The sequence below is a fragment of the Malurus melanocephalus genome, unplaced genomic scaffold (assembly GCF_030028575.1).
Source record: "Malurus melanocephalus ecotype Western Australia unplaced genomic scaffold, MMel_1.1 scaffold_137, whole genome shotgun sequence".
In the NCBI taxonomy this organism is placed as follows: domain Eukaryota; kingdom Metazoa; phylum Chordata; class Aves; order Passeriformes; family Maluridae; genus Malurus; species Malurus melanocephalus.
The window spans coordinates 1,538,038-1,559,938 of NW_026623369.1; the positions used below are offsets into that span (position 1 = coordinate 1,538,038).

The 21,901-nt window shown below is 37.8% G+C and overlaps 2 protein-coding genes across 2 annotated transcripts in view; one reads left to right on the top strand and one right to left on the bottom strand.

The window, feature by feature from the left end:
• FRMPD2 (FERM and PDZ domain containing 2) overlaps positions 1 to 20,967 on the top strand; it is a 45,885-nt gene extending 24,918 nt beyond the window's left edge. Inside the window, exons 22-40 of the mRNA XM_057371012.1 lie at positions 14 to 118; positions 1,010 to 1,103; positions 1,570 to 1,655; positions 1,847 to 1,994; positions 3,009 to 3,223; positions 4,075 to 4,173; positions 5,237 to 5,601; positions 7,983 to 8,277; positions 9,159 to 9,317; positions 9,965 to 10,139; positions 11,226 to 11,436; positions 12,615 to 12,652; positions 15,117 to 15,203; positions 15,624 to 15,688; positions 17,087 to 17,248; positions 17,797 to 17,965; positions 19,225 to 19,301; positions 20,003 to 20,088; positions 20,630 to 20,967. Of these exons, the coding sequence (XP_057226995.1) occupies positions 14 to 118; positions 1,010 to 1,103; positions 1,570 to 1,655; positions 1,847 to 1,994; positions 3,009 to 3,223; positions 4,075 to 4,173; positions 5,237 to 5,601; positions 7,983 to 8,277; positions 9,159 to 9,317; positions 9,965 to 10,139; positions 11,226 to 11,436; positions 12,615 to 12,652; positions 15,117 to 15,203; positions 15,624 to 15,688; positions 17,087 to 17,248; positions 17,797 to 17,965; positions 19,225 to 19,301; positions 20,003 to 20,088; positions 20,630 to 20,768 (2,775 nt within the window). The 3' untranslated portion in view covers positions 20,769 to 20,967. The remainder of the gene's footprint in view (positions 1 to 13; positions 119 to 1,009; positions 1,104 to 1,569; positions 1,656 to 1,846; positions 1,995 to 3,008; positions 3,224 to 4,074; positions 4,174 to 5,236; positions 5,602 to 7,982; positions 8,278 to 9,158; positions 9,318 to 9,964; positions 10,140 to 11,225; positions 11,437 to 12,614; positions 12,653 to 15,116; positions 15,204 to 15,623; positions 15,689 to 17,086; positions 17,249 to 17,796; positions 17,966 to 19,224; positions 19,302 to 20,002; positions 20,089 to 20,629) is intronic.
• The window catches only part of MAPK8 (mitogen-activated protein kinase 8), a 114,944-nt gene that overhangs the window by 79,489 nt on the left and 13,554 nt on the right, over positions 1 to 21,901 (bottom strand). The gene's annotated exons all lie outside the window — the stretch shown is intronic.

Here is a 21,901-nt window from a genome sequence, read left to right on the forward strand (position 1 = left end):
ATTTTGGAGACAGGCAGCTGATCCTTCTCACTTACCATCTCCATCAGAAACCAACTCAAAGGAAATCTATACAGTCGAGCTTGTTAAAGAAGATGGGACTTTTGGAATCAGTGTGACTGCAAGTGTTATTGTTAATCTTTCATTGTGTCTCAGATTGTTACATGACCAAGGAAAAAGACAGAAGATAGACCAATAACAGAAAGAGCATGGCACATTTTAAACTTAAGTGTCCAGTTGACTGACATAGAATGCACGAAGTACTGTCTTTGCTATTCCCTGGTTCTTACCATACAAACTGTGAAAGAAGTGTTCTGGCATAAAGCAYGTGGCAGTACAAACCCTTTTTGTCCTTACTAAATTTGAGAACAGGATCTACCACTGGCAGTGGAGTTTGGTCAGGAAGGACTGGAGAAGGCAGCAGTGAAAGCTGTCTGCCACATTTGAATTTACCCCTCCAGACTGAGATGTCTTTACAGTCTTTGCTGAAATGGAATGGGAAGCAACAGGCATTTCATTGCCCACAGAAGAAATTATAGGCTGKTTTTTTTCATCTGAATTTGGCCAGGGGATGTAGATGGACAGAACATGATTCTGAGGTTAATCTGGAATTTCTCTTAGTGTCCAAGTTCAGGTCCATGCTTTATATATTGTCTGAAAGATTAATAACTGYAGAATGGATATTGCACAGCTTAGAAGCTGGGCTAGAGCATAATTGAGAGATGAAAGGCCATTTATGTGAGCATTGGGAAAAAATCATGAACATCTAGTAAATATTTTCATATAGTTTCATAGAAATACATTGCATTTTCCTGAGAAAATAAAAAAAAAAAGATTACGGCCTATGGAAATATGTTACAACTGGACAGGATTTTGGAGTAGTATCATCTTTCCCTTTTTTCCAATATTTWWAAAAAAAGTAATTTCGGAAGCAGTTACTTTGCAATGGATGTGTAAGTTGCTTTGATTTTTACTGCATATGAAGAGGCTAATCTGTGGGCATGTTTTGCAGGGTGGAATTAACACCAGTGTGCGCCATGGTGGGATATATGTGAAGTCAATTATTCCCAASGGACCAGCAGATAAGGATGGACAAATAAAGATAGGTAACATGTCTGGCAATAAAACCCTRGGCTGCAGAATTCMGTGTTAGTGTGGACAATGAAACATTTGGGGTTGGAGGTCTTACAACTGTGAAACAAAACATATGGTCCATCATTTCCATCATTTCGCAGCCTGTATTACATGTAGGGATCCCACTGAAAAGCCAAAAGCCTCACTCCAGCACTGTGGAGTTATTCTCTGTAGCTGCCATCACACTAGTGATTCTACTTTCATTATTATTGTGATAACTAGATGCTATCACTGCATTTGCTGACAGAATACCCTGGAATGTTTTAACTGCTAGTTATAGAATGCTGTACAACAAGAAGTATTGCTTTCCTATGAATTAATATTAATTTGACACATGTAAGCATGAAGAGCTGCTGTAAMATGGGCAGCCCCAAGGTTTACATCCTCTGAACCTGAACATTAAAGMAACTTGATGTTCTTTGTGTGTTTTTATCTCAGGTGATCGTCTGCTGGAAGTAGACGGCATCAGCCTCTGTGGCATCACCCACAAACAGGCTGTGGAACGCCTTAAGAAATCTGGCCAGGTTTGTACAACAGCAGAGATCAATAAGATACCCAGCAGACTAAACTGAACTTAGTATGAAACASAGTGACCAAGCTCACCCTAAAAAACCACCCCCGCTCCTCTCCAACCCGATTCCTCTAAACAGAAGAATAAGAAGACTTAGGGCTCACTGTGTACTCTATAACTGGAACCTGTTCATCACTGTTTTAGATTGCCAGCCTGGTTCTGGAAAGAGGAAACTACCAATTGGCAGATCCACGTCTGACTGCTAATGACAGAAAGGAGGAGCAATACACAGTTGTTTCTSTGGCAACATCCCTCACAGATGGTACCAAGGACTGCTGCTTTTTGACAGATGGTAAGTGATAAAGAGGGAACTCAGGGTGACTTCTTATAATGTGCAGGAAAGGAATGAATGAAAATAATTCTATGAAATTTCTGTGGGTTGGAAGGAAAACTGTAGGCCGAATAAAATKATAATAATCAGTATTAATTGCATTATCAAAACCAAAGTATTTCTGATGTACGTAGATTTATAGTGGCTAGATATAGCTGAATTAATCCTAGGCATAATTAATCGTGCATCTCAGCCTTTGTGAGATGGGGCTGGCAAGGGGGCACCCCTGTCTTTACTCCACAGCACTCTCAGGCAGGGAGCAGATGCGTGGGTGTGACCAAGGCTGTCACCCAGAGAGAGCCTTACAGCACAACCGCTGAGGCTGTAACAGTGATGAAACTGGAGTGAACTGGAGACTGCCATCACTTCATTTCTTAAAAGCAGAAGATTTAGCGATAATTTACACAGAATTTAGCCAGCAAATAAATGTTGTGTTTTTTACTGAAGGTTGTCTCATCAATACTAAGTCTGATCCATACTTTTCCATGGGGCAGTTACTCCTCAGCATTGGAATTCAGCTACTAGCATGATGTTTGGGAAAGGCCTGTTCTCTCATTCTTGACTGGAAAGAACAGTAGCTCTAATTTTAGCTTATGCTGCTTAGTGCAGGACCTAAACTAACACGGGGAGGCTACAGAATAGAAAAATTCACTTAGAGAAGAACACTTAGAGAAGAATGTCAGAAAACAATAGGATGTGAATCTCTTTATGTTGGTACAAAACATTCCTTTATGAGCTTGTACCAGACTGTGAACACATGGTGGCATAGATTGCAGTTCTCCCTCTTCTGCCTGTGAGATTTCAAAGACTTATGTAAGATAAACAAACACCTAAACTTTCTTTTGACATTAGTATCAGTAGACCTACTTCTGCAGCACACAGGGAAAAAGTCTTTTGAGAGTATAGTTTACATCAGCTCTTTAGGGGGTACTTATGATATGATTCCCACTTTTTTCCAATCTCTGCTTTGAGCAGATAATACATTTGAAGTGAAATTAACCAAGAATTCGGGAGGCCTTGGATTTAGTGTTCTGCAGATGGAAGGAGATGCTTGTGAACACCTTGGAGGAGAAATTATCAGGATCAAAAGACTGTTTCCAGGGCAGCCAGCTGAAGAGAATGGACAAATAGAAGTTGGAGATGTCATTTTAGCTGTGAATGGGAAAACTCTCCGAGGGCTCCTGTATCAGGTAGCAGGAAGTGTTATTACTGGGGCTTCATATGGGTAACAGGTTAATAAAGACAATGGGATGAAACAGCATTTAAACTTTATTATCACCAGAGGGAAGCAGAATTTGCATATAATTAATCTGATTTCTACGTAGGATCCTTCTCTTGAACTCCTCTTTAGAATTTCCTTTCTAAATGAATTCTGACAGGGAATTTCTTCTGCTATTTAATTTATACATTTCTATCACTAATGTATGAAATCTATTGTTAGATGCACACCAGTTGTTAATTAGCTGGAATTTTTATTGCTGTTATGCATGATTGAAATGATTTTSCCCCTGTGGTTATTTGTACTTCATAATGTCATGCTAAATATAATTCACCAGATTCAAATTTCTACCAGGAGTGGTAATTCCTGTGTAACTTTTTAATCTGGAATGAGAAATTCTATACTCATATGAAGAAATTAAATGGTAAAAATGGCCTACAAGTGGGATTTTTTTTTCCACTGGAGTATGGCAGTTTGGGGAGCCATGCTGAAGYAATTGACCAATGATGTGCTACTACCACATGTTTGATTGAATGTGCCTGAAAATTTTATTTTCTTCAARAAAATAAAACTAATTAATTTAAACCTATGTATCTGTTGGTGAAACAGAAGTTTGTAATGGTCTTCAGATAAACATTCCCATATAAACTATGGTCCACTTATATGACAATCCTTCAKTAGTGAATATTGGCCCTGAGACACTGCTGAGAGGCACAAATAGCAGAAATCTAGCATAAAAAATTTTTCCATCTCAGCTGATAGAATGACATGCAYTGTAGACTGTGTTCCATCAGAAAGATAACATTCCCTCTTTCTGCTTAGGACGTTCTGCATTTGTTGAGAGGAGCTCCTCGAGAAGTTACACTGCTGCTTTGCAGACCACCAAAAGGTGTTCTTCCAGAAATTGAGCAAATTGCTCTGGTAAGGCAAAACTTCTGACAGAAACTTGCTTCTGTATACCTGGAAATATGGAAATACGCTACTACATTTTCTATCCAGTCTTGAACAAGGCAACCTTTCCTTTTACCAAGGCCCTCTATTCCATTTCTTTCCCTTCCTGGTTTCAACTCGACCTGTAGAGTTCAACTGATGTTAGCAACCAAAATAATACAAATCTTGTAGATATGAAACATATTTATCCCAGTACAACAACTTGTGAGTTGCCTTACTGTCAGTGGAGTGAAACAGCTCATACCAAACAGGTCTTCTAGTGGCTCTACTAAAAAYGTTCTACCAGATCCCCAGGCAGAAACTGCAGATATTCTCAAATACAGCTGTTGTAACTTCACAAAGTGAGAAGAAAATAGAGTTTTCATATCCAGACTAGCTCTTAATGAGGTTAAATAAATGAAATAATGGTTTCAACTGTTTTTTTTTTTTAGGTTCTTACTGATAGTTAGCAGAATCTGCAGGGGGAAAAACACAATCCAAACAAACAAGAAAAGCTCCCAAATCATAGACATAGCAGAGATCAAAACATTGCCATTAGATGTGCTAGCACTATTACTCTTGCTTCTTGAACACAACTCATGGACACATAACAAGTACTCTTGTCATGAATCTCAATATGAATTAGCACTACTCTTGCTCCATCCAGAATGGCCCACTCATGGTTCCCATTCCACTAAGATTTATGGCTGCCCATGGGCTATGGAGTGAAGAGAATATAAATGCTACACTGAGGCATGACTTCAACAGAAATAAACAAAAAAAAAAGAACCTCTAGCAAATAATTCATTGGTTAAAGTGATCCAGTGTGTAGCTTTGACTGGAACACTTGTAGAAAGTGAAAAATAAACATAAAGTCAGAAGAGTTATTTGGTGAAGAGAGTACCTCCTATTTTTTATCCTTCCTTCCAGCTACCATTAATATTTTCCTATTAAGTAGTTTGTTAATATTGTCCTTTCAAAATATTTTGCTTTTCAAGGAAAAAAGATGGGAGATAAAAAAGGAGTTACACTAACCTTTCTGTTATTTTGATAGACTCCAGCACCATCTCCATTTAAAGACTTTGAGGCAGAAATGCCAGGCAGGACAGAGGCAGGAAACAGCATGGATCGATCTACCAGTGATGGAGGTAGCACCTCTCCAGAGCTCGAAGACTGCCTYGATTCTCCAGTGGGAGAAGATTTCAGTGAGCCCCCTGAGGATGACAGCTCAGCTTATGAAGAGCAGGAAGCTGAGYTTCAAGAGAAACACATACAGAAACTCCCAACTTCCAGAGAGAGTTTCTATAAGCATCTTTGGAAGATTCAACAAGAAGCTTCCAGTTCCAAAGTCTTCCACTCCCTAGAGGAAGAAATGAAGCAGAACTGCTACTCACCATGTGAATTCRGCCAGGCCAAAAGGTAGGGAATACTGAAACCTGTTCTGCATCCTTTCCTTCCACTCTTAGAATTTTGAAAGTGAATTGCTTAGGTTTATGTACAGGGCTCTCTACTTCTAATAACTCCTGATTACTGAAGATTTTGCTTTATCATCTTATTCTGATTCTCCTAATCTGCTTTCCTTATTTACTGTCACCTTATTAGAATTTTGCATAAGTCTGCATTTCAAGATACTTATAGGAGTTCTGCACCACTGTAATCATTTGTGCTGTTCAGATGAAACTGGTTGCCATTTGAGATCAGTGGAAAGCTCTTGTTCAATTGAACAGGAAACAAATACTTTTTGATTGGCTATATGATCTTTTACTTTCATTTTGGTCAGAGTTGACTTTAATAGGCACAAAAAGGTTTTCTTATTGTGTGATCTTTATGCTTCAAACTTTTTCATAGGAAATAAAAAAACCTCAGAAGACAAACTGTGATCAAGGAGGAAAAAAAAAAAAAAGGTTATTTTCTGTTTTCTGGTTTTCAGAAGCCAATATAACCCCTGAGCCAGAGGAATTACACAATAAAACACAGTGCAAATGGACTCAGTCTCCTTTACACTCTTTTGGATATATCAGACACTGGCACACAGAAAACAATCCATTCCATTTTTGTCATCTTTCCCAGCGCAAAAAAAAATAATTATCAGAACAGAAAGGATTGGTGCAAAGCCAAATTAAATGTCTCCTAGAGGCCTTTAATTCACAGCTTTAGTAAGTTTATTTGAGAAACTAATTTTTGTTTCTCCACACAGTCACTTGAAATGCTTTTGTCACTTCTGACACTCATCAAACACTGCCCCAGACAGGCATTCCAGTCTCTAAGGATTGACAGCATTACCTGACACTGCAAGTCAAGTGGGACCATAATGGCAATTCACAATTTTAGCTTCTCTTTGTTGAGTGAAGAAGCTTCACTCAATTCATGAATGAAGCTCCTGCTTAATCATCTGCTTCTCTACTTCCGAGAGTAAAACCAGCAGAAATACAACTGCAGCAAACATATTTGTTGTGGGAAAATATAAATTCCAAGAAAAATATTGAATTCTTCCCAAGAAGGAAGTTCTGAAATAAATTTTTTTGTTTGATACATTTTCAGTATAATTTAACTTCAGCTTTTGCATTTTTAGAAGGCAGAGAAGTTTAAGACAGCATGCATTTTAAACAATATTTAAACATCTCAATTTAAACATTCCTTCCAGCTAAAAACACACAMAATTCCCAGAAGGAAATAGGCGTTAATAAAGAAATTCTATTTGATTAATGAAGATCTTTTTTTTCAGATTGCTCAAAACTTTYCATGCAAATGTGTAGATTTTCTGATATTAGTTTTATGGAAATCTTCTGTGATTCCTTAAAAGATGTGCAATTTGTTTTCATTTTAGCTTTCTATGTTTGCTTGAGAGGTGATGGATAGTTCACTTCTATCAAGGGGTAAAAGATCCTGGCAGACTTAGATATGAACATGTCATTTTAAGTGGTTTTAAGATGAATGAGGTTTAGCAATATTTCAAGAAGGATTGATATGAAGAAAACATACTTTAAAAAAAAAACATGCTTTAAGTATTTTTGTGAGCTTGAACGGTAACGTTTTGGGAGACAATGCCACAATTGTCTACTAGAGTTCATTTAGGACAACATCCAAAATTATTAAACACAGCATGCATGATTACAGTTTGGGCTTGAACATCAAAACTGCTGAATACTTTGTCTGCAATATAGTGGAACAGAATCAATAATAATTTTAATTCAATTAATTTAATAGGTCCATTTTTTTTTTTTTTTTTTTTTTTTTTTGGATGACTCATATGCTTCAAGGAAAGCATAAGAATAAAGACAAGCTTACAAAAAGGAGTAAGGATTTCTTTCCACAAAGAGACAGGAAAGACTTCCTATTTTCTGTTTATGGTCTGTGCCCAGTGACCAAGGAAAGACCTGTAGAAGCCAGAAATGTGGCTGTCATTCCTTTTTCTAGAAAAATGCTAATATGAAAATTGTAGTGTATTCTAATGTGCAGCAAAGTTAATTAATTTGTTTATGGAAGATGAAATAATTAATGTCCTGGGCATTATCCAATTATTCTTTTTGAGAAGCAACCAAAGAACTAACTAATGCCTTAAAAAATTAAGAGTTCAAGATTTTGCAAAAGTAAATTACAAAAGCCTTTTAATCTTTGAAGTAGCTTTGCAAAATATTGATTACTTATTTGTTTGGAGAATTCAGACAGCAATTCAATGCCATAACTAGTAATTCAGTTAAAATGAAAATAATGTAATACATAAGCAGTAGACCTTTCAGCAGCCATCTAATAAAGTATGTGGAGGAAAACCCCAGCACTGCGATCTTTTTATTTTCCAGCCGTGTATTTAATAAGAGTCATGATGACYTAACGAACACAAAATGTATGCCTGAAACTCTCTCTCTAACCCCTATTGATGAAGAGTATCTCACTATCAGCTCAATGCCTGTGACCTCACTTTCGAGAGGAAGAAGCTCTGAGACARTCTCTGCAGCCACCGCCACCCCACAACCACGCGTTTGCGGTCCCTCATCATCCTCCCTGCCCACCAAAGAGACACATGACAGTGACAACGAATGGGAAGACTTAGAGGAACCAGAGGAAGAGAAGGAAGAAAATGAAGGCTGCACTCAGGTATGTGATAGCCACCAAATTACTAACAGGTAGAAAACCAGGAAAAAGAAACTATTTCAAGAATGTTACATTCTTAAAAATTAATCTTAACTCATTTTCTATGCTATTTCCACATGACTTTTTTTCCTGAATATCCACAATCTTCAAATAATGCAGGCCTTCCACTATGCGCAGCTCTCCAGAATTCTTAACCATTTTCCTTAAGGCTCTTTCTTTTTTCTTGACATCTTTGTATTTCTCCAACTTTCCAAAATTCTGTAGTATTATTCTCAGTTTACAAAGGCCTAAAAGSTCTCTAGTAGCTTCTAAAATTACTTGGAGTCTGCTACGTGGCTTTTTTCTGCCATATTTCAAGCCCATGCAGAAAATCACTTTGTTACAGTGATATTGCTGTAATGTCCTGATAAGAAAGTATGATCTTTGTGCTAATTACTATTCAAAATATAAGGCTCAGTCCTGCCAAATGCTCAACATTTTGCATTCCTACTGACACTAATGAGCTCTGAATTCCTACTAATTTGAGAGCACTGCAGACAAAATTTAGCTCCAGGCATTTCCTTCRGTGGGACAGCAATAGCAGTAACAGCAGTAATCATTGCACCCTGCTATTGCAATGCTTGTCAGCTCAGAGAGCTCCAAGGCTTTCTTTACACATTCCAAATGCCCAGATCCCAGGTCCTGGTGGCAYTCTTTGCCTTATTAGGCCCTAACAATCAATCAACAGGAACCCCACAATTCTGGGATATTGCAGAACACCTTTTGCACACTCTTGGTGTACCATCTGAGGATCTGATTCCTACCTGCATATAAAACATWATGCAAGATGTTAATGAAGCAACAGAAAAGCCTACATCAAACACACCYTGTGCTTGTTTTAACAGGAAATGGAAATCTATGTGACTTTGACGAAGTCAGAGAACAATGGTTATGGATTCTCTGTAGTTCTTAACAAAATGGACACTTGCCTGTATGTTGATGAAATCTTGAATGACCCAGCCCTTTCTGATGGAAGGTTGAGAAGGGGAGACAGAATCATTATGGTACAGTAATTGTTTGAGTTTATATGGAAGAGAAAATATTTGTAGATCGATGTCATTTAGCTTTGGCATTCTTTGTTTGGTAGCATCCAGTTTATCATATTTAGGTATGCAAATGAGTCATATAATACATCTAATTTTGCTGACCTCAGTTGGATAAATCTCAGACTGAATARATTGTACGACCAGGCAAATAGCATGAATCTAGGAGCACTGCAAGACAAGTGAGACATTAAATGCCTTCCCAATTAAATGACATAAACTGAATTAATATAATAAGGAGATGGAGGTGTTACGTCTTTTGTAATGTATGCGTAATATGTAATGTATACTACACCATTTTTTCAGCCTGCTTCATGTTGAATTTGTTGCATAAGACTCTCTTCCTTGTTTTTTTGCAACAACACCTTGAGTTTCAAGGGGGAAAAAAAGCTATTTTAATTAAAGCGCTGCATTCAGAAAAATGAAAGTTAAAAAAATATATATTACTCCAATCTTAACTGTTGCATTAGTTGACATTAAATACCACAAGAATGCAATAACAAGGAAGTAAAAATTAATTTAATTTCATATGCAAAATTCAGAGGGGAGGGAGCAGTAAATGATGGTCAATGAGATCTATGACATGATTTTACTGGTTTGTCTTTTAGGTGAATGGAATTGATGTCACATCTTTACCATGCAATGAAGTCCTGACTTTACTGCAAAGCTCTCCTCCGGATCTGCACCTTGTGGTTGGTCGTGTTGACAGTGACCCACATCCCTCAGTTAGGCCAGATGAGATTCCTGAAATTACTCTCACRAAAGGTGCCGATGGACAGCTAGGTGTGTAGTAAATGCTGTACTTGCTATTTTGTATAGGAATGACAGCATAAGGTAATCATAAGCAATTGTGGTCTTGGGTCAGTGTGATCCAAACTGACTTTGACACACTGATGCTCTCTATGATCACCCATAACCAAGGAATGAGAGCTTTATTTTGGGCAACACCTRAGAGGGAAGACTAATATCTCTTATTAGACTGATGAAGGTAGTGGGAAAAATGGTCTTTGCATTATCACCCTATTAATTGAAGTTTCTGGCAGATTTCCAATCTCATATTTTTATGTKACTGATATACATAAGTTGCAGGTAGTTGGATAATAACGTCTACTCCCTGCAGAGACACATAAAKATCTATTTGGAGGGAAAGAAAAAAGTGAAGAAAAGGTAAAGTTTGAGAAGGATGAGCCACAGCTTAAGACTACAGCTTGCTATTCAAAAAAATCTCCACTTGAATCCTGTCACCAGACACAAGGCTTTATCTATATTGTGTAATTTAAATGATAAAAGAAATCCCTGCAATGCGAGTATCGTGGTGTTTCTGCAGCATGTTGTGAGAACTGCACACAGATAAAACAGTAGACTCAGGAAACAGTATGGCCATATTTGCTCATGTACAGTATTCCGTTTCCAGGTAAGGAACAAGTTTGTTCAGTGATTCAAATTCCTTGAATGTCATTGGCACTGTAGGCACCTCCTCAGCTGTTGTAGGCCTCCATTCACAATGGCACCCTGCAGACAGCAAGGCATTTGAGTGTTCTGGTAATGAGGGAGCTCCTGCTATGCAGCTCAGTGTCCTATTGCAATGACTATTGAACATCAGGTGAAATAAAGCACTACAGCATCACTGAAGCATAGAGAAGGACACCTCCATCAAAGTTTTTCTGTACTTTTTTTAACATCTTATACCATTTCACTCTCAGTCCATCTTGTATACCCCATCTTACTGGGGCAAGACTKTTATTTATAATGTCAGTGATTTGTTCAGCCTATCTTTCAATGACTCACATCTATTCTGCTAGACTTTGTCACTGACAGTGAAATCCAAAGCATGCTGCCACAAAAGATGCTTTCTCTGCATTATTCTAGGCTTGAAGCTGACAGGAGGAGCTGGAAGCAAGTTACAAGGTATTTATGTGCTAGAGATAGTGCCTGGCTCTCCTGCCAGTGTGGAAGGCAGTTTGCAGCCACGAGATCAGATTGTTTACCTCTGTGGACTGCGGACTGAGGGCATTAGCCTGGATGATGCAGTGAGAGTGTGTGAAGCTGCCACCCAGAATGTTCAAATCAAAGCCACAAGGTAAATCTGACCGTACTTGATCCTAATGCTGAAGCAGGTTTCTAAATTTTACATCAAGTCAGATAATCAACACAAAACAAACTACAAGAAAAATGCCTTATTTCAAAGGTCTGAATGTTGCAACCTGAGATATAACATCCATAAGATACCTTAAGTCCTTGTAATTACAACTAACACAGTGAGTCCAARTAGACTCATACAACATAAATGAGAACTCTTCAAGTTTCATAATCCAAAACCAAATATGAAGCCTTTAATTATGAGGCTGAATACCATTTTCATATACCTTGTTCTCTAGGGAAAATCTTTGTATTTCCACCAYTAGTGTCAACTTTATCCATACAATCTCAGATTCACAACTACAGGCAAGAAACTACTTTTGATGGGAAATTCTGAGTTGATTTCAACAGCCAAACAATTTTAAAAGGTACTAAAAATGTTGMATTTAATCTGCAGCATGAACAAAAAGTCATTCCAGACCTGAAAAATAATTGGCAGTAAAGGATTTTGCTCATCAGTTCACAGCTRCGCTTTAGAATTATTGTTTTCCACAGTCTGGTATTACATCAGCACAAGTCCTGGACTGATGCAGAAATAGCTCCCAAAGATCTCAGAGGAACAGTCAAATATTAACCCAAAGCATGGGAATAACTAAGTTACATAACCAGAGCATGTGACAGAATGGCCCTCACAGAATGGCTGTCTTAACAGTTCAAACTTTTATCAATGTTTTATTAACTYGTGCTTATCTAACAAAGAAGAAACTGCTCCCTCATTATACATCTTGTTGTACAAGAAGTTAGTAGGCAGCACCCCCCCGCAAACGTCAGAATTTACAAACTAGGGAGACAAACAGAGAGAGACAARCGAGKGAGAAAAAAACCCCACTTTATATGGGGGSTTACCAAAGCTGAATTCCAAAAGTACCAGAAAGCAGTTCTGTWTTGGGCCAGGGGATTTAACATGCTTATATTTTTCCCCAACACATTTAAATAAAATGTTTCTCTGTAGTAAAATATTTCATATATTGATATAAACACTCTTTTGAAAAGCACCATTAACAAAATCATAGAACAGCTACAATTTAGACAACTGAGTTTTGAAAAATAATTTTCATATGTGCTTTACAAAGCATACAGCTCTTAATGGCTCACATATTTCACTTTTTCTGCCCCCAGAAATGGCAATCCAGTGGTTCCTATAGAGCAGGAAAATAGTAAGTAAGGCTAATATTTCTGGGTTTTAGTTCAAAASTTGCTTCTGATTTTGACAATAAGCATAAAATATTGATTCATTGCATTTAAAAGTTATTAACAGATTGTAACTTGGCATTCAGTATTTCTGTTATGGCCATTTTAAGGGCYAGAAGACAATTTGGTAGCTATTTAAAGATAGAAATAAAATGTACAGTTCTCTGTAAAAAATAATTTATTGCATATTTAGTTTGTATTTTTAAAATTTTTTTATTAAATGGGAATTTTATGTGGTCATATTTCAACATCTATTTTGACTGAAACTATTTTCTAAAGAGTTTTCCGTCACTCCTCAAGCCATTATTTAATATGAGCCACTACTTCATCATCTAGACCACCTTTTTAAACTGTTAGCAATAAACTATAAAAAATCAGAGGCAGGCAGCCCCAATATCTCTTAGTTAATATAAAAACATTCCTATCACGGGAGATATTTAATACTGTCACTGATACAAAACTTCATAATCATCTGCACTACAAAGACTTGACCAGAATGGCTCTAACAGTAGAAGGAGTCTCAGCATGCACAGGTTGCAGCTGCACCCTCAGGTGGAAGGAGAGGTATCACATCTAGGTCAGCACATAAAAAGGGTGWTAGTTATGCAAGTAGTGCTTTGCAGTGCACACTTGGCTGCAGCATTAAGTYAGGCCTAATCCCAGTTTCATTTACCTGACTGGATATTTCAATGTTGGTTTTTTGTTGTTTTTTTTTTTTAAATCATGCAAAGATGACCTCAGAAAGTAATCCTGGACCACAATTGTTCATGTGCCTATACTCATCTGTATATGGTTACCTGAAGAACTTATTCCAAGCCAAGTTAGTCACAGATTTCCTACTTTACCATGCACAGCCATGTGTTTGTTTCTATAAACTGAAGCAGTTTTCTACAAGATAAGRGAGTATTATGTGTAGTCTCAATTAWYGTGATAGAACAAAGCATGGCAAATGTGTATCCCAGTAGGACCCTGCTTTGCATATTCCAAGATTTCTCAAGACACCTTCAGATAGGTAACCAGACCTGATCCACCTCTGATACAGAGTTATGAACTCTGTGTAACAGCACAGTTACCTGCCTCTCCTATAAAACAAGATGTGAAAGGTCCTGCACCTGGGTYRGAGCAATCCAAAGCACAAACACAGGCTGGGCAGAGCTTGGATTGAGAGCAGCCCTGAGAAGGATTTRAGRATGTTGTTGATGAGAAGCTCAACACAACCAAACAGTGTGCAATCAGAGCCCAGAAAGCATATCCTCGGCGACAGTGGGGCCAGCAGATTAWGAGAGGGGATTCTGCCCCTCTATTCCCCTGGAGTGCTGCATGTAGCCCCTGGGGTCCACAGCATAAGAAGCACATGGACCTCAGAGGAATTTAAAGAGAAGGCCATAAAGGTGGTCAGAGAGTTGGAGCCCCTCTCCTGTGAAGATAGGCTGGGAGAGTTGGAGTTGTTCAGTTGTTCAGGAAAAGAGAAGACTCCTAGRAGACCTTACAGCAACTTACAGTACCTAAAGGGATACTGGAGAGGGAACTTTTGACAAAGGCATGTAGTGATAGGACAAGGTAAAGTGGCTTCAAACTGAAAGAGGGCAGGTTTAGATTAGATAGTAGGGAGAAATTCTTTACTGTGAGGTTGGAGAGACACTGGAAGAAGTTGCCCAGAGAAGTYGTGGATGTCTCATCCTCAAAAATCATCATATCCAGGCTGGATGGGACTTTGAGCAACCTGGTCTACTGAAATCTGTCCCTGGTTATGGCAGAGGGTGGGAACTAGATGATCTTTAAGACCCCCTTCCAACCCAAACCATCCTGTGATTCCTCCCTTTTAGAGGCACTTTTAAAAATATAGAGTAATTTTGTATTTGGTGTTCTATTTGCTATCATGACTGATAGATGTATAGACAATCCCGTAATAGTTTATTATTAAGAAAGTGAGCCTTCATTTTTACAGACTCCTATTTACAAGAACATATTCTAAAATTGAAACAGGTAGTATTTTCAAACTAGAGGGCATTAATTATTTTCAATAATTCACACATTAATAAGAGTATTTCATGGAAGACAGCTAAAATTACCAAAATACGATAAAACAAAACCTCAAAACTGGGGGTGGGTGGGTAGAGGTGGGAGTGTTTCTTCATCGGCCTGATCATTGCCACATGTCTAGAAYGACTCAGTCTGACCTCTGATTGTTGTTACGACTTTAAAAACAGCAATGGCTGAGATACAGTATTTCTACAATCACTACTGTAATGTTTATATCTCTGTGAAAATTGGCAAACTTAATCATGCAGTAATCTCACACTGCTTCATACAGTATCGATATTGCATATTGATGCTTTGTTTAGTAATCTAAGCACAGAGTTTACATTTCATGAATATATGAACTTTAGCAGGAGGCCTGTCAGAACAAACAYRYATGTATGTTTTTAGGGCCACCGGCWGAAACAGAGAAAGCCAATATTTCTTTGTCAAATGAAAACCCGAACTCCCAGGAACAACACCCGCTGCATCAACATGGTAAGGAACTTGGAATTTTTCAATTAGGATTTGTAAAATTTTGTGCCTTTTCTTTGAAAGAAAATAAGTCTATGAAGTGGTATGGGCATTGTCTGGGAAAGATTAASTCTTCATAAAAACCCTGCCACCCTCAGAGTTTCTGAGAATGTTCCTACATTACCCATTGCCCATCTGCTGYCTCTTATGCTGTGTGACACAGCTTTTAAAGCCTGTTTTGGAACCTGCTCACAGSGAGGTAAAAAGTCACAGTGCGGTTCACATTTCAGGACTTTTAGGCCACGTAAATCCATACAATTTATTTTGTATTTCACCTRTAAAATATGAAATGTTTTATTATGYCTCTGAARAAGATTTTGAGTGTTATACTAYAGATTATTTTATCRGARCATTTATCTAAAAATTGTTGTTGCTTTTTCACAGAGAAACATTTGAAGGAAACAAACTGTGATGCTCAGCAGAACACTCCTGATTCTCCAGAATGTAAAGTAAGTGACATTCTAAGGTGTGAGGTGGTTAATCACGTGAAGTAAGCTATATGGAGATTTTTTCAACAGTAGTATTTAATGTATTTTCTTCCTCTCTTTGAAAATGTGAATATAATGCACTTGGAGAGTGTCCTGTAAGTGTTGAATTGATTCAGGATTCACAGAGAAGAATGCACTGAGCACTTCCTGGTGAYAGTCTCTCCTGCTGCTGTTTTTCAATGCTTAGAAAGAAAGTAGCACAGGAAAAAGACACAGAATGTCACATCATGGGATTCACGGGGGAAAAGAAGCACAACTGTGAAACATTTTCCACCATAATGTTTGAAAACTGAGATTAATATGTTCCATTCTTCAATTCTCAGATGGACATTTGAAAAGAGAGTAAAATTACCCCAAATCTTTGGAATATTATGSAGTACTGACATAGACCAATATGGTTTGAACTTGGCAAGAGTAATGCATTTTAAAAATTATTTATTATTAAATTATTAATTCCTAAATACACAGAAATTGTTCTCTGGGGAAAAAAGTTATTTCCATGCTCAGCATATAATGCTTGAAATTCTTACAAGTGCAAACATCTCTTCTGTTGGTGCAAACACATGGAAAATAATGTTAATTGAAATTATCCAGAATGGGAGTGATATTTCATGTCAATAGATTAGCTACTTTCCTCCTGATTGTGGTTCACAAAAAAAAAGGCTGTCTCTTGTTAAAATCAGACCTACAACCCGTAAAAAAAAATATTGGAACAATTTTCTCACTTTTGATTATGTCATCACTATTACTGATTTTTCTGCATGATTTAATCCATGATGGTTTATCTGTTCAACTTGCAAAAATAATTGCCAAGGTTGATATTTGTGGCATTGGAACTGGTCACGCTGCAAGTCATAAACATTTCTAGCTTCCTGCTATTTCTGATATAGTACTTGACTCTAAAAAAGCARCTCATTTTAAAAGCAAATGAAGTGCTGGAGCAAAAGAGATGGGAATGTTGGGATTTCAAGATTAAGATTTGAATTATAGAAAAATAAGAGAATGAACTATGTATTGCATAGATAAGAGTGGAGATAAGAGTGCCTTATTTCTCAAGTAAGGTGATTTATCCAATTTATTATAAAAGGTTTGCAGAAGTATGCATTTTTTTGCTCTTAGGGGGTTATTTTCCCCAGCAGCAATTATTAAAAAGAGTATGAAAAGAAATACATATTATTTTCATTCTGATACATACATGCAGGTATTATGTGGATCCCTGGAAGCTCTATAGATCTATTCAAGAGTAGAATATATCCCATAATCTACATCAGACATAATGGGAATCTTTRGTAATAAAAACAAAAATAAAATATAGACCTGAATAAACTCAACTTTAGAATGCATACTTTCCTATTGTAGGACTTCATTATTAAGATTGAGCTGGAAAAAGCAGAAAATGGAAGCCTAGGATTTGCACTGGTAGGTGGAAAAAATGGCAGGGCTATCCTAATAAAAGCCATCAGCCCGGACAGCAGTGCAGATCTAGATGGGAGACTTCAAGTTGGTGACATCCTGCTTAAGGTAATGTTTGTTCTTCCTCACTTTTGCCTACATTTCCTCTAGTTAAGGAGCACCTCCTCTGTAATGAGCACCTGTTCAATATGGAGGTGGTGCAGATTGGAAATCTGATCCTGCTTTTTACAGTAACATGTAGAAGGTGTTCAGAGGGTTCTTCTGGGGCCCCCACATCTTCCCTGGAGTTCTGCCTCCTGTGCGACTCGGCCTCCCTAGCACTGGTATTTGGACTCCAGCAGAGGCAGACCCAGAAAAACAGAGCATACTATAAATCATCATTTTTTTACCCCAAATTATATTTTCTTCTACCTCCACCAGTCTGGCACTCCACTAGCTTCAAAATTGTTGTCTATTTTTCATTTACATCCTTCTCTCCTTAGAAATTCTCTCCCATAAATGGGAGAAAATGAGGACATGTGAAGTTCAAGGAAGTTATATAAAGATTGCTCAGTGCTAGGATATGTGGGCTTTGTTTTTTTTTTTTTTTTTTTTTTTTAATAAAAAAAAACTTTGTTTCACAGGAATCTGGAAATGCACATCATTGTATTTTTCAGGTGAATGAGACTTTTGTGTCAGGTCTGCCACGCCAAACGGTTACAGATTTGCTGCGCAAGGCTCAAGGCACTGTTCAACTCACTGTCTGCCGGAGCGTGGCTTTGCACTGGGCTTATTCAGGCAACCAGAGCAACAAAGYTTCCACCCCAAATACAAAAGCAGAGCCTGGTAAGCAGCTCCATCCACTCACCATATGACAGAAGTGGGATTATGTGTTGCCTGAATTCAACTTTGGTATTAGCAAAACAAGTCAAATTTACAGTTAGTCCTGTTTCATAGCTGTAGATACAAGCACATTTTTCACCCTGATTTGCAGCTCTGGCTAAAATGCTCCAGACATAGGACCACAGGGAAGGAATGCCTAAGTGTGATTTTTAAGTTTAGGAATAGTCTATGAATAAATCTGCAAGACCCTCAAAGATGCTTTAACTCAGCTTAAGCTTTTAAGTCATGAATGTTGGTCTGATTTTACCCCATTTTATACAACTCACTGATGGAATCACAGCCCATTTTTCACTCAGTTGCTAAAATACTTCTCCCACAAACTTCACATCCCATCACTCCTACTTATCTCCTGGAAGCACTACACCTCCTGTTCTGTCTGGCAGACAGATCCTCTCTCTTCTGTGCTTGTTCATGTTCAAAATCAGAAGCCTCTGTTCCCAGAWCTATTGTTATTCATTTGAGAGCACACCCATCTTGCATAGGGCACTACTTAGAGAGATGACTAACTGCATGGAAGAAATTTGTGCTCTATGCTCTGCTTTACTGAACACTCAAAAATTAAATACTAATTAAAGCTGGGAGTGGAAGCAAGGATATAATGTTATCAATAGATTATGGAGTTATAGCCCTCAACTTTCTATTTGTTTGAATACTGAAACATTTCCTTTAATATGGAGAAACTCAAGTGGGAAGGATATAGCATTGCTCCTTCTGGCCTGCTGGTTACAAATTGGAGGCTTTGTTTCACTTAGTCAAGAAGACATTGTCATTGCCATTTTCTTCTTACATGATATCATTGAATTACATAGATTCTGGGAAGTTTAAACTGTTTTCCTGGGCCAGCAAAACACAATGGTATTACAGAAGCATTGGCAGCAAAGTTAATCTATGGTATTTGCCCATTAGCATTGTGAAGGAATGAGCGGGTTAGGGAGGGCAGATTTCTAGCTGCTGTCCATACAGGGCTGTACTTCAGCATATCTTCTGGCAGTCTGAATTATGCTGGCTTCTTCAATGGTGGCATAGGRCATTTGTGCTGTACTAACCCTCCCAGAGCATCCACAAAAGGGAGATTCCATGCCAGTTCAAGACACTGAATCTCAGTGCCCTATCTGAGGTCAAAGTCCTTGSTGTAAGCAGCAGAGAAGAAACAGAACTATATTTTCATGCATTTGATTTTGGTTTTGTTTTCTGGTATTCAGCAAGTGGTGAGGAAAGTCTGCAAGCTCAGCCTGTTTTCAGYTTCAAGGAAGAAGGCTCCAACCAAATGTGCAACAAGGTAAAATCAGAGGAATGTTCTGAATTTATCAGGCATTACTCATATGTTTGTTTACAACATGGGTTTGCTGCAATGTTGGCCAGAACCACACCCTAATGCAAAAGGTTTAATGTGAGGGAAGTGTGCTGCAATGACTCGAAATGCTGACATTTGAGTGAGTCAGGATTTCACTGAGATAAGAGCATATGATAACTATAATACACCTGCTAAAAGGGTGGAGGGAAGAAAGGTTGCATATGCAAGTCTTGTTCTGATTCTCTATAATATTGAAATGAATAATTTAWTAATTTTGCCATTCTTTTGGTATTTCTAAACTATGTACATTAAAAGATTTCTATTCAACTGTCTCCCACTAATCTTCATAATTCAAATGCATCTACATTTCTTCAAACATGGTTACATTTTTGAATCTTAGTAAGTCCTGCAAGACATTCGACATTAAATTTCACAGCATCTATTCTTTCGAAGTTTGAAACTGTAAAACTCCTCAGAAAATATTGGAAATCTAGGCCTTCTTATCCTCCAGAAAACAAATAAAAACCCCAGACCCTGATTCAAGTAATATAATTGAACTAGATAAACAAGAAATGGTAAGAATCCTTGACATGAATAAGCTGAGAAAACCTTGAAGAGGAATTATTTGTGGCAGTATGTTTCTGTGTACTAATTTTTCACAGCTTTTTCTTATTTGAAACCTACAGGATCCAGAAAGTGCRGACAAATCTCCTCTGCAAGGTCAGCTGGCTGGACAAGACTATACAGATATCATCAGCAACATTTCAGACAGGTAAGTCTTTCAAATGAAATAAAACTATTATTATTAATAGTATRGATAATTTATTCTTACATTTCCAGCTCTGCCCTTACATGGCATGCAGATGACAGAAACACGGGTCTGTTGGAATGCAGCTCCACCTGCAGGAAGAGCTGCTAAAGAACTTCCACACAACCACTAAAACAARAGAACTGAAGCTTTCAGGTGTAAGAGMTAACAACCGAAAAATGTCGTACATGAAAAATTGTTTCTAGCTGTGAGAAACTTGCTTCCAGTCATTTCTCAGCAGCTTTTTATTCACAGTATGTTTTWATCTCTGAAAAAGCCCAACAATCACATACTGATAATAGTTTTCATTAGCTATATTTGCAAACAATACTCCAGACAAAACGTTACTACAACTCCTTGAATTTATGATCTTCAGAGTTCAGACTAATTCTTGAACATAGTTGCTCAAGAAAGGTAAAAGTGATYAAAAATAGATTAAACCCAAAACCTTTGTATGGTTTAGATTATCAAAACTTCTGCCACTTCAACTAACATTGTTTTACAGGTCACAGAAATGTGCAGAATGTGAAAGCTGCAGAAGAGAAAATCAGCCATCTGAGTCAGGCAGCTGGAACAATGAAGATGATGTTATGCCCCACAGGATTCCTGTTCTACCTAGAAGTAATGTTAAAATGAAGCAGTAAAATACCTTTTCTTTGCAAATTGAAATAAAMATCAATATATCAGTTTGCGACCTATGTAATCAGAAAGTGCAGAAGCTGGGTAGATGAATTCATGCTGAAATGAGCAGCTATGGATGTCCTTATTCCAGTGGGGAAATATGTTATTTTACAACTTACCATGCAAAAACTTTTCATTTCTTTAACAGTATAGCCCAGCACCTCCATATATGTACATTGAAAAAAACACGAATCCTTCAATACAAGCTAGGGATTTGCTCTTTCAGGGCACTCAAGAATTGAAATTTTAACCACTGAAGGAAGGCCACCCAAATCTTCACAACTCTGAAAGGAGCATACATCAGGAGGTCTCTGATGTATGCTTACTGTTCCCACACAACTTCTCAAAAAAGTAAATTAAACATTTAAAAATGTATAATGAAGGGTCAAATTCTCTCTCACAACTTTGTTCCCATATTCATTGAATTTTACCCCCATGACAATTTCATTAAAACCTCTAGAATCGATGTGCTTAAGCATGTACTGAAGCACTTTCACAGCTCAGGTCCAAAGCCCCTCTGACACCAGAAGAGTTTACAGAAAGAATCTGCCTAATTGTTCCTTTATGAAAATTAAGCCCCCGCTCCAAATGAGAGGAAGCATACTAAGGATGCTGCAGTATCTCATAGATTCTGTGAAATACAGGTCGCTCTCTTCTCTCCCTGCTTCTTCTCACCCTGTGGAAGCAATGAGTTGCTGATGGCTTTCACCAGAASCAAACAAACCAGCTATCTGCCTCACACTACCATGCCCTGCTGGCCAGCAAACACAAATAATAACCAAACTATCATCTACTATCTGCTCAGAGTTTGAGGTTTTTAAATTCCACTTGATCTGGAAAGAGAGGTGTATGTGAAATAGTGTGCTCTCTCTGGAGTGGGGATATGTCTTCACTGGTGCTCTCAACTAAGTAATAGGAGCCTCTTTGTTGGTTAGAGAATGGAATGTGAACAGAAAGTGTCCTAGAAGGTCAGGCAAGACAGGGACAAGTTGTAGCCCAGACAAGAATACAGCAAGTACAACTCTTTTGTAACAGAGATTAGTTAAGAGTGGTTATGATATCTCCAAAGAGGAAATCAGAGCATTGCTTTTTGTCT